Below are 12,222 nucleotides of genomic sequence, written 5' to 3'. Positions count from 1 at the left end.
CCCTGCAGCTCCGAGTAACCCTGACTGGACTTCGCTGCACTGCCATACCAGCATCTCAGCCTCATCGAGGTGTGTCACACGGGCCGATATGCAGCCAGGGAGGAAGAATCCCTTATTCACAAGAGAGCGGGAGAAAGACTGATGTCGTCTGTGTCATGCAAGTTTCGGTCGATTCTGGAATCCCGTCACTGCATCAACCTGCAGTGTGGTTCGTCCACTCCTTTCTTGTGGCGGTACATGGTATTTTCCAATGTTAGTTCTGTTTCCACGGTGTTAAGACTCTAAGAAGCAAAAGCTTGAAGAGGAATCGTCGGTATAACGTTAATCAGTCTACATCGATTAGACAGGCTGCTTTCCACAGTCTTGGGGGTCCGCGATCTGATCGGTACATGGACAATCTGTTGTGCAGCAGACTGTCGTGTCTTCAAAGGAAGCGTATACTATTTCCCAATCAATGTTGTGCTGATGACGGAAATCTGACATGCCACCTGGCTGAAACCTATTTTGAGTGCTTGTTGCACAAGGTCTTAATACAGAGGCACCGAAGACGATCATATAGTCCACTGTCTTGATCGACCCTTCAACTCCATCAGCCTCTTGCCAACTCCTTGTATTACCCAAGACCTCAACTAAGAATGGCAAGGACGAGGTACACAGGTCCAAGCCAATGGAATGCCTACCAGACCAGCACCGAGGACATTGCTGCCGAAGGTACGATGACAACAGCATGATCTCCTGCTGACTTCGAGTTTGGCAATTTCCATGGCCGCACTTCATCTGGATTTTCTGGCAGATTATTGTCGCCCATACTCTGTCAGTTTGAATTTGCGCTGTCCCATGTTCCCTGCTTTATGATATGTACTGTATTTTTGTATCATTCGGAAATTGGATATGTCTTCCAGAAGACACGATGATGGATGAGCCGAGCCCAAGAGAGCCTCTCGCCGAAAGATCGGTTTCGTTCAAGTAGGACTGCGTATTTTGTCAGGGTCAAAGCCGGATCCTGACGTTGCGAGAACTCTTCAAGGATGTCCAACCCAGCAGTTAAACATCGCTCATTACCGATCCCGGTGCAGTGATGTGGAAACATGGTAATGGCGAGGAATTGAATCGTGGCGAAAGGTCATATTTACCGCGATTCAGCAGACGTTCACCTCTTTAAGTTCTCTCTCAAGATCCTGAGCAGACACAAATCCTTTGGTCCAGCATTGTTCGATAATAGATCCTAGCCACACCTCGCTTGTCGACGGAAGTGTTTCCCCTCGAGGCCAGGTTGTCGCATCTCCTGGCCCGGTCCAATCCTGATAAATATCAAAACGACAATGTTGGCCAGTTATGATCTCAAACATCACTGCCCCAAATTGTCCAATGTCGGTCAGAATAGAATAGCCGTATCTATCGCAGCCGTCCAAGTCCCAGTCGGGATCCATCAACGAGGATTCGGAGAAGTCAATAAGCCTGATACCATCATATCGTCATAAACGATATTATCCAGCCGGAAGTCACATATGAGAATACGTTTAGAATGTGTATAGGCCATGACACACGCTAATTGAAGTAACCAGGAGAGCTGACGCGCCCTTGTCGGCCGGAAATGGACCAAATACTTGCGAAGGTCGCCAACCATCAAGGGCATCTGGATCGAGGGATCTTCCGAGTCGACGTTATAACAGGGTATGATCCCAGGATGGTCGCCCAGCCTCTTGTATATAGCCTTTTCATGCCGAAAAGACTTGATGGCAACGGCGAGCTCGTCGTAGGAGTCGCCTGCATCAGCGTTCAATATTCTATCGTTAACTGGCACTCCGTCGATTTCAAACACCTTGGATATCCGAGGGATTTTGAGGGCGTATCCTTCTCGATTGACGACAATGCCCGCACCGCCCACTCCAATGACCTCCTCTTGCACAATTGTGCCGTCCAGATATAGGTAATTTGCGATGTGCGAAGTCATGGATGGTCAAGTATGTAGGTCGTATTTGACACGTAGTATTCAAGGCCAAGGTGTTTGACGGGGCGCGTAAAGAGGGCTAGACGGGTTCGGATTTTCGTGTCATCAATAGTCTAGATTCTGACGGATGAAGACTGGAATGTGGAGGTGGCAAAAATCTCGATCACAAAATGTCTAGATACAGATTTAATGGGTTGAGAGGTTTCTGGTGAGGTTGTTCTTTGCCATTGGCGCAGTCCAGATTTCCTGCTTGAGCGAATAGGTGATTTTGGTCTGTTTGTCTTTGTTTCGCCTCTTCACCACCTGCCTTCTGCTACCCAGGTTCGGTGCTGGCTACAACATGCATATTAGACCGCGTCTTCTACAGCCTAGCGGGAGACAAGATGCGGCGGTCGTAATGGTGGTGATACTGCATCTGTCGATGGTGACATGGTGGCTGCCGGAGTGGCGAGTGACCTGGATTCCGGCGGAAAAGGCCAATTCGCGAATCGTTCAACCGTGAGATGATTCGCTCTTGGGATGGACTTTCCTCACTCACCATCGTATTAGGATGCTATCAGCGCAGCCTTGTCGGAATGCGGCTTGTCGGAATGACTCGGGTGCTTCAAAGGATCCTGGTACGCGTGCACCGAGTCCAGCAGCCCTGCAAATCCGACTGCGGTTTAGGTAAGCACGACGAATCTAAAACTGGCGACAATCATGGCACAGATCCACGAGCTTCATTCACAACCTCACCACGCAATGATCCGATTTGTTCTTGCTCCAAAGGCGGCTTGAACCTCAAGGCCCTGTCCGTCGTCGAGACCGCGAACCGCGGGACATTATGCCATGGGATACGTACGTCGATGCGTACAAAATTTAACCGGGACACGTCAACTGCACCAAAGACCCCAACGTCGTTCGTTGCTCCTCGCACGCTCGCGCTAGGCACGGACTGCCAGTCTTGATCCGAGATTGTGGCTCTGTTTTTCGCCGTGCTGGAGCTGAGTGGACGCTTTTCTGGCGAATGCAGATGTTTGACGCTGCTTCTAACAGCATACCTATCCTGCGGATATTGCATAAGCCTCAAAAAGTTTGATGTAGGCCAGGGTGTGTTGGTCATTCAAGTGGACGCGAACGAAACCTCAAGTCGGCTTAACAGGACTGCTCAGAGACAACGCACAATGAGAGACAGGCTAGGGCTAAAGCATAATGGCCTTGTCGAGGGAACGCACTCAGAAGACAAGAGGGTCTTGAAGGGAGCTTTTCGCTGAACAAATAAATGACGACAGAAGATGGAACCCCTGCCTTGGAGTCATCTGAAGGAGACAGTTTTGACCACTCTCATCCAAATCAATGGCCTCGGGAAAGGGTAGCCACCGCCCTCCTTAGTTGCTTGCGCCACCAACCACCTGTCAGGAAACCAACTGCCGGATGCATGAATGCACGATTCTTCCGTTGACCTCTATGGTTTCAAGGGTTTTGGATCAGTTCCCAGGCGCCTGATCCCATGGAGTTCCCTTTACCGTGAGAAAAAAAGCGACTGGGCAGGTAAGAAAGGCTCCTCAAATGCTTTCAGGCCTGGGTGCAAATACAGGGATGAGCTGGCACCACTTCTCGAAGCAACCCCCTACGCAAGAGTCTACCGAGCACACCAGCTGTTATCGTCTCTCTCGACTTTGACACAAGCAGGGTGGACACAGACCCATAACCTTGTAACCCTGTGTACCTTCCCAGCACTACCCGCTCCGTGACTCCTCCTTTCCGCATCACAGCGAGTGCATCTTGTCTGTGCCTCCGACCCTAGGAGCCATCAGGGTCGCCTCAAGCATTGGTGGGTCTCGTTTAACAGAGAGTTGTGGCCATTGCCATTGATCGAAACTGCTGATCCGCAGTTGTCCTACTCTCTGCTCTCCTTGGGGCCGATGGTGGTATTGCTTAACTCCTAGCCTAGGTCCTAGCGTCAACAGCAACAACAGAGTCGTCGGGCTTCACGAGAGGTAGGTGGCGGGCCTTCACCCCATAACATGAGCAACATTTGAACATTTATTGAGACTGCTTGCCACCTCGACTGATCAATTGCTCCGAAGACTTTGCACTGGGGGAGATGCTTTGTTGCCGGGTGAAAATCTGTGGTATTCTCTCACAAGATGGTGACAATGATGCTTTCTTCCCTTCGGCAGGCTTGTCCCGCGTTCAAGAATCCTTGGATCCTGAGTTCGAACCCTGTCCCGCTCACCTTATTGGAAGCCATGTTTACCTAACCTGTCAAGTAATAGGCATAACCTTTGCGAAACTGAAAGCATTCCAGCGGAGACACCGTTGGCGCAAGCGATAATGAAAGACTCCTCCTCCTCCAGCCACCACTCCGGAAACTTTGCGGAGCCTCTACATCCTTTTCGCGATTGGATGGGCATGCTTGTTCTCCCCTTAACACGTCAGACTGCCTACCTGTCGACTGGACCATTGTACTCCAGATACACATCTGACAGGCACCACGATGTCTCGAACCCGTTCCCCACCTCAACTACCGAGCTTGTACAGTCAGCCTGGAACGACTATCAGAAGCGAGTCTGCGCTTTGGCAACATGTGCTGGCGATATTCCAATTGCGCCGGACCAGACTTTGACAAATTTGCGGTGGATGCAGCAGAGATCAGCCCATACATACCCACTCAAGCGGAGCTGCTAAAGCTGAAGAGCCCAAGATGGGCAAGAATACAGCGCCAGCTCAAGATGCGACCATAAATACTCACATCTTAGTCATACCCATCGCTTCACACGTTGCATATGCCTTGACGGTGTATGGCATCTCGTTGGAACCACGGAACACGCAGATGATGTCGACATGGCCAACCCGTGCAGGCTTAGGTGAACGCTGATCAAGCGTGCTCCATGGTCATCAAGGGATGGGCTAGTGCAAGAAAGCTGGCATGTTGCGACAGGCTAGGATCTATCCTTGTGTTTATCCTCCTGCCTCGCGGCAGGATTGTTGTCAACGCCTGATTTCTCTCCTGTGTCTTTGCGCCGCCGACTCCCACGTTCAGCAGAGGCACCCATTCAACCGCGGAGATATCCTGACGGGAGATAGGCTGTAGATCCTCCACTCCAAACATCAGTGTCGCTGGCCACTTTGGACAACTGGAACTGCGATGGCGAGGAGAGGAGGATGGTCTGTCGGCCAGACATCTCAGAAGGATCACCTGTTTTGAGCCGATTCGTTGTCGGATAGGCACGCTCACTCCAGCCGGCGGGATTGACTTGGTCGAATTCCGTGGCGAGGCTGAACACATTCATTGTGTCAATTCCTCGTAACGTGAGATGCTCACGACGCCGATCTCTTGGGGTAGCATTTGCCTCTGCTGGTGAGAGAATTTCCCCGTCTCACCCATTGTTATTCTCTTCCCTAGGACGACGGTCGCTGGTGGCTGCTGCAAGTCGAGTAGCGTAGGCCCCAGGGCCCTTAGTGGCTCTGTCGACTTTGTATATGCGGAAGCGTCAGTGCGGATGAGCGGAGCCAGTCCAACCGAACTGCCACTGTAGCAGGCGAGGATTATTTTCTTCGGCCCGTGGATTCGTGGATTCGTCGACTAGGCGGAGCTGGCCAATCTAGGGGAATCATTCTTCCCTGTTCTTCACGCCATCCCGCCCCAAATCCGGTGAAGCAGGCGGCAAATCCAGGTGTGATTCGGGCAACGTGCAATCCGACTGGCAAAGGCGAAATACTCAGCTATCCGACGGTACAGAATCTCTCCTGGGTGCCTGGCACCCTGAATCTCTCTCCCCTGCGTTCTGCAGGTGCTGAGTAATGGTGACATGGCCCAGTCTCGCCCGCAATGCTCCATATCATCGGCGTCCGTGCAGGATATTAAGTCATCGATCGCTTACGGCACCACGGCTTTATGTAAAGTCGATACTCCGCAGGACTCGGATTTCTAGAAACCTCTTTCCACAGTGACACCATTGCATGTACTGTCGACGGCGAACCTGTCATTGCCCATGGAGACCCGACGCCATGCCGCAGGCCTTTCGGGCGACCAAATACGAAAGAAACGGATGCGCATCACCTTTAGTTGCACCAACTGTCGCCACAGCAAACAGAAGGTTGGTTTGAAGGACCCTCCTAGTACATATCAGTCGCTCGTGGGGACTGACCAGAGCGAATAGTGCAATAGGGAAACGCCTTGCATGACCTGCGTGCTCCGAGGAAAGCAAGATAGTTGTTTCTATGGAGATGCAATTCCGGGGTGAGTCGTTTTCCTTCTGTGGTTTCCTCGGTTGTTGATTCATGACCAGTCGCTCTCAAAAAGCCGCCGAGGAACCGTATGTCGAAGCATTTTCCAAGGCGCCTGGTTTCGTTGTGCAAGAATATCACTCTACGAAGGAAGAGACATGGAGCCCTGATCTTGCATGTTTCGGCTATTCCAACGTCAACGTGCATAACTCGCTGGGCATTGTCAAGAAACTAGAGGACCTAGAGCTGGGCAGCAGTCCTCGACCGTCGCAGAAGCAGAAAAATGTGACGCTGTGCCAGGCGGCCTACGAGATCTACAAGTCTGTGCTGAAGCTCCTGCCATGTTCAGCTTGTGTGAGAGACCTGGTCAATGTCTTCTTCGACGAGGTAAACTGGCAGTATACCATCCTAGATAGAAACCATTTCACGACCAAACTGGAGGATTACTACCATCATCACACCTCGCCCCTTTATCAGGCAGAAGGCACATTTCCCTCGGAAAGGCTGGTGTTTTCAGCTCTCCTCTTTCAGGTCCTGGTGTGCGCCTTACAGTTCCTCCCGGCTGGCCACTCTGAGAACCTCCACACCTTCTGTATCAAAGGGATTGCTGTGGAAGGAGATGGACCGTCAGACGATCCTGCAATGCGGCTTTTGGGCCTGCTTCCAAAAGATGTCATCAACTTGGATTATATAGCAGCACAGCTTCTGCGCACGGCATGGCTCAAGAATCGGGGAATGATTGTCGAATCATGGCATGTCGTCGCGCAAGCGACCATGAATGCGCAAGAGATAGGTCTCCACCGCGACGACGGCAAACTATACGCCAGTGATGCAGAGAGTGCATGTGAGGAGCTGTGGAACATGGTGCTACGGCGTCGTCTGATGGTGAACCTTTACCTCTGGGACAGGTGAGTTGGCTGACAGCATACGCTGATGCCCAGTAAATGTGTGACTAACGGCAAACTGCAGTCAAATGGGTATGGTTTTGGGCAAGCCACTCAATTTCAAGACCAATGACTATACCATTGTTCCACCCACCGACTGCGACATCCCAAGAAACCGCAATTCCTCAGCCCCGTTCCAAAGAAGTGACTACGAGAAACCGAATACATTTACAGTGCGATTGCTCGAGTACCATATACATAAGCACCTCCCACAGATCCGGGAATTGGAGCTGGAAGGGCCGTATCCGCGAGATTATGGCAAGGTGGAACGTCTACACCAAGGAGCCCTGGAGTATATCGCCAGCATCCCCGCCATTTACCGATTCGAAAACCCAGACAGGTCCTTTGATGGAGAGTTCCCGATGCTGGCATCACAACGGGAATTCTTCTGTGCGACCATTTGGCTCTTCATCCTCCTGCTTCACCGGCCGTATATCTTTTCAATCTCCAAGAGCCGCACCGAGATCTTGAAAGCCGCCATCCACATGTTGGATGCCCAGCAGCGATTTTTCGACTCTCTATCTCTCCATCACTACAAAATGTTCACACTCGCCTATCTGAGCGTGGAGCCATGCGTCTCGGTGTTGGCTGTCTTGATTGCCTTTCCGCACGAAAATGCACAGTTGGTCCCAGAAGCATTCAGATGCATACGGGAGTCGCTTTTCAGACTGAATACGATCCGCAACACAAATAAAGTTGCTGGCCAGGGTGCCGATGTCATTCAGAATCTCCTCCTGCGAGCGGAGAAGAACCAACCATCGCCGTTGCCGACTTCAAAGTCTAGCAGTCCGAGATCAGACGCTCACTCATCGGAACTATTTGTAACGCCCGGCTCGCATCCTGGCATTTCACTTTATCCTGTGGCAGGACAGCAGCAGCAACAACAACAACAACAACCACAACAACCTGCTTTATTCTGCGGCAATTCATCCTTTGGCGATATGTCTGACTGGAGTACGCCCCTTCAGCAAACGCAGACATCAGCCCCACCAGCCAGCTCCAGTTATGCGTTCGATGGGACCCCCTTTCGACCAGTCGCGGATCTGACGTATAATGACCTGGCCATTGTGCAGCCGTTTTCAATGTCGGAAGATAATTTTGACGGCGGGCTTGGAACTGGATTCGCTGACAGCGGCGTTGCGAGTGAGGTGGCGCAGCAATTTCGTGGTGACTTTGGCGAGGGCTCGTTCTGGAGTTTCATGAATAGAGGAGGCACTACTTAAAGAAGGAGCATGAGCTTGCGTGAGCTGAAAAATCACGGCTCCATCAGAGGACAGGCCGTCCCGGTCAACTTGTGAGACAATCGGCCTGGTGTTTGCGATACTGTAGCAGGTGGATGGAATATTGGTTCCGAGACACTCGTCACCTGCAACACCATGGGGTTCAGTGACTCTGCCGTGAGTTTCCGGCCACTTCCAGTATAGAGCTTCCTTCCGATACAAGAAGAGCGGTTCAGAACTAGAGAAGCCACATTCGGAAGAGGTGGTTGGGCGTGATGGGTTAAAACTCATCCCTACACTTTCCACGTGCCTGGAGCTCTCAACTGCTATATGCTACTTTGAAGCAAGGACCAACCATATCAGACCAAATCCCACTCAAATTCCTCCCTCATCACGGGGACAAAGGAGTCTCTCATTATACTGAGTCGAAGTTCGAACCAGTGGTCCGAGTAGATCGGGTGGGGGGTTGCCACGAGGCTGAGGTGCCCCTGAACCACTGGTCTAAGCTCTACACATGAGCCATGTGCCAGTAGCTACTCAATTCCTCCCCCTTCCCAGCCACGTTGCTACGACACTATCCACTCTCCCCGTGAGTATCCTCCTGCTGTGGGCTCCGAGGGCCCATGTGGTCCATGTGTAGCATTCCCACTGCCTTTGTGAAAAAACGGTGGTTGGACAAGTGGCGTTTCGCTTAGGCACGGTGAGCTCTGTCTGACCTTGCCTTTTTCTCTCCGAAACAGGGCCGTTGATCGATGGAGACGTGAGTTGTGGGACAAGAGACCAAATGGGTTTAGACGAGGTGAGTGTCTTTTCATGACTGAGAAACTGTGCGGGGGCCTAGACGCATCGTTGATCATGCTGTCGGGTCAATCGGTCAAATCCGGCACATGCAACAAGTCACTGCAAGTACAGTTTTTTTGAACAGATTTCGTCCCTTTAACCATTGTGGGCGATGGTCGGTGCAGATCTTGGCTGGCGGGAATGTTTTCCTGCTCCAATAATACTCTCTGCCACCAGCTAGCTGGTAGCAGCTGGGACCTTGTCAAGCTTGTCAAGCTTGTCTAGAAACAGAAACTGTACGAAGCTGGCAAAAGCTGGGATCAGGCCTCTTTCTGCTTCTCCCACTTCCTCGTCTGCCCCTCTATGCACTCCACATCGGCGGGAATTTTTCATCTTATCTGATAATAATTATCTGATAAGATTGGTCGCCCAAGACGCCATATGGGTCCTTTTGCGTTTTTTTCTTCACATCACCACCCTCGTCGTCGTGCTTCTGTGGCCCTCAGCAGCAACATCATCTGATCCCGCCGGTGTCGGCGCTGGAGAGCTTGACGATCCTAAGCTTATGTCGCCATGGGCGATGCCAGAATAGGCTTGAACAAACTTGTTTTCCTGCAAGCCTCCTACGTTGACTCTTGTGTGTGAATGTCAGGCTGGCTGGACTGGGCAAGTTGGAACGACCGAATGGTGCCTATCCGGGTAGGCCGCCATCATGTCGGCTGGGAGGATACACACAGGCGGACTTCGGGAAGCGAAGAGACAAGAGAGAAAAAAATCTCTGCTTCGTACTCTATTCACCTCGATACTTCCGACTAACAGCTTCTTCTCCCAAGCTATGACTCTGGAAAATGCTTGTGGCTAGACTTGTACGGTAAGGCTTCATCCATCTTTGTTCTTGGACCTTGACAGTCCCTTGTGCTCGACTTTCAGCACGCCTTCATGTTTGCATTAGTCAAACCGATCGCGCAATGGAGCGGTCAGGAATACACCTGGAGCTTCCCAGAGGAAACTTGGTTTCCCGAGGGTTGATGGAGTGAGCTGTTGGGAAGACAAAAAGGCACATATACTTCTTGTCTGCTCCCCCTCGTGCATGTCGCTTTTCTCTCTTCCCATCCCTCAACTGTCTCTCGTTTCCATAACCCACTTGTTTGGTCATAGTATTCTTCATCCATCTCGATGGCGCCCAAAAGTCTTGTCCTTGCAGCTCTGGCTGCTGCTGCTACTACTGTCCTGGCCCAGACCCCCGCAGATCTGGTCACAGTCCTCAACTCCACCGAAGGAACCGCCACCATCAGTGAAGTCGTGGCAGAGGTCCCTGGATTCCTCGAGGCTATTGCTGGAAAGACCAACATTACCTTTCTCGCGCCAAACGACACCGCCATTGCCGAGTTCCTGAAAACTCCCGAGGGACAGGCACTTGAGAGCGCTGGCGAGAGCGCTGGCGAGGACTACCTCCTGAATCTATTGCTCTACCATGTGATTGATGGGGGGTACGACAACATCACAGACTACCAGGTCGTCCACACACTGTTGACTTCGCACGACTATACCAGTGTGACGGGCGGGCAGAACGTCGCTTTCTACTACGATGATGACGAGGATGTCGTTGGCTTCTATAGCGGTTTGGACCACGACCCCGAGGGCGCTGCGACGCCAATCCCTTTCGCTCAAGGATGGATCTATGTCATCAACGGCGTGCTGACCATCCCCCCAACTCTCTCCGTCACTGTGACCTCGGGCGACTTTAACGGCAGCTCCTATGTCGCCGCCCTGAACAAGACTGGTCTGACGGAAGAAATTGATCAGCTGCACGATGCGACCTATTTCATTCCTATCAATGAGGGTTTCGATGCCGTCGACCACGCTCTCTCAGAGCTGAGCAACGAGAAACTGGCTGAAGTGCTCAAATACCATGTGGTGGCCGGCAAAGTCTGGCACTTTGACGACTTCGAGAACAACACGCAATTGACCACGCTCTCGGGCAAGGAATTGACAGTCTCATCTACCGCCGAAGGAGAATGGTTCATCAACAACGCCGGCGTCAACTATGTCGACCTTGCTGTCTCTGAAGGTGTCGTTATCTTCATCGACAATGTGCTCAACCCCGATGCTCCTTGGGACCCGCCCGTCAATGGCACTGACGATGGTGTGCCCGCATGGCCACTCAATGAGGGCACTAGCACGGCAACAGCTAGCAGCACTGTAGCCACTGCCACCTACACTGGTCTGGCTAGTGCACCATTGAAGACTGGTGCGGCTGGTGCGGCTGCCTTGGTCGGTGGAGCTGCGTTGGCCCTGTTGCTCTAGATGATTCGAAAAGAGAAACCCATAGATGGCTATAATAGAAATAGGGTGCTGTGAGGGGGAGAGGAAAGGAAGGGGAGGGAGACTGGATCAGAAGCAAATACTGTACATAGCTGAGAGCGATGCTCTAAGAGACCTTCGCGGCACGTGCTTTTGCGCCACCGTAGTCCAAAATAGCTGAGCCAATACTGCCGAGCATTGTCCACTTTGCGCTGGTTCAAAATCAGCCTCACATTCCATCTGATAACTTCTCACCATTTGAGCCTTGGGTGTCCCATACCGAATCTGCGATCACGAGAAGTCATCCGCTTCTGGCGCCTTTTATTTGGCCCTCGCAGTGAAAATATTTTCACGTCGGAAAGGGCGACGATGGGCAGCGCCAGCGCCAGCACCAGCGCCTGCATCCTCCCAAGAACGACAGGGGCACTGACTGACCTCTCAGGTCCCATTGAATCGTGCGATCGTGCAGATTCACCATGTGAGAGCGATTGATGGACGTTGAGGCCAAGAGGCGCCAGAGAATTAGCCTCGTTGACATGCCCTGCAGCGTGGTCACGGCTTTACAAAGATCAGCTCACTCTTCGCGAACGCTTGCTGCCTTGATCGGACACATCCGGGACCCTTTCTCCTTCCCAGTCCGGCCTCTGTGTCGTTGATCTCCTCGGACAAGGCGTTTCCCTCGCAGTTGTGCTAAAGGCTATACACCGAATACCTTGGGGCTTCAGGTTGGGAGGCACAAACCAACCCCGTTTCGAAGGAAGTCGCCTTGGAGGCACGAGATATTGTCCTGTCTGACCTCGACTATTCGAAA

The 12,222-nt window shown here is 52.0% G+C and overlaps 3 protein-coding genes across 3 annotated transcripts; 2 read left to right on the top strand and 1 right to left on the bottom strand.

Annotated features, from left to right (window-relative positions):
• Positions 1 to 1,429: 1,429 nt before the first annotated feature.
• AYO21_08548 (hypothetical protein) lies at positions 1,430 to 1,954 on the bottom strand (the record flags this gene model as incomplete). The annotated part of the gene is made up of 1 exon (XM_022658491.1): positions 1,430 to 1,954. One exon carries the CDS (start codon positions 1,952 to 1,954, stop codon positions 1,430 to 1,432), a length of 525 nt encoding a protein of 174 aa, XP_022509201.1.
• A 4,263-nt stretch (positions 1,955 to 6,217) lies between these two features.
• Positions 6,218 to 8,330, top strand: AYO21_08547 (hypothetical protein; the record flags this gene model as incomplete). Its single annotated transcript, XM_022658490.1, has 2 exons — positions 6,218 to 7,071; positions 7,133 to 8,330. 2 exons carry the CDS (start codon positions 6,218 to 6,220, stop codon positions 8,328 to 8,330), a joined length of 2,052 nt encoding a protein of 683 aa, XP_022509200.1.
• Positions 8,331 to 10,283: 1,953 nt separating this feature from the next.
• Positions 10,284 to 11,414, top strand: AYO21_08546 (hypothetical protein; the record flags this gene model as incomplete). Its single annotated transcript, XM_022658489.1, has 1 exon — positions 10,284 to 11,414. One exon carries the CDS (start codon positions 10,284 to 10,286, stop codon positions 11,412 to 11,414), a length of 1,131 nt encoding a protein of 376 aa, XP_022509199.1.
• Between the last annotated feature and the right edge of the window lie 808 nt (positions 11,415 to 12,222).

The sequence above is a fragment of the Fonsecaea monophora genome (genome assembly GCF_001642475.1).
Source record: "Fonsecaea monophora strain CBS 269.37 chromosome Unknown Scaff75, whole genome shotgun sequence".
NCBI classification, from domain to species: Eukaryota; Fungi; Ascomycota; class Eurotiomycetes; order Chaetothyriales; family Herpotrichiellaceae; genus Fonsecaea; species Fonsecaea monophora.
Note: the sequence above shows the minus strand (reverse complement) of the source record. Positions and strands in the feature narration are given on the sequence as shown.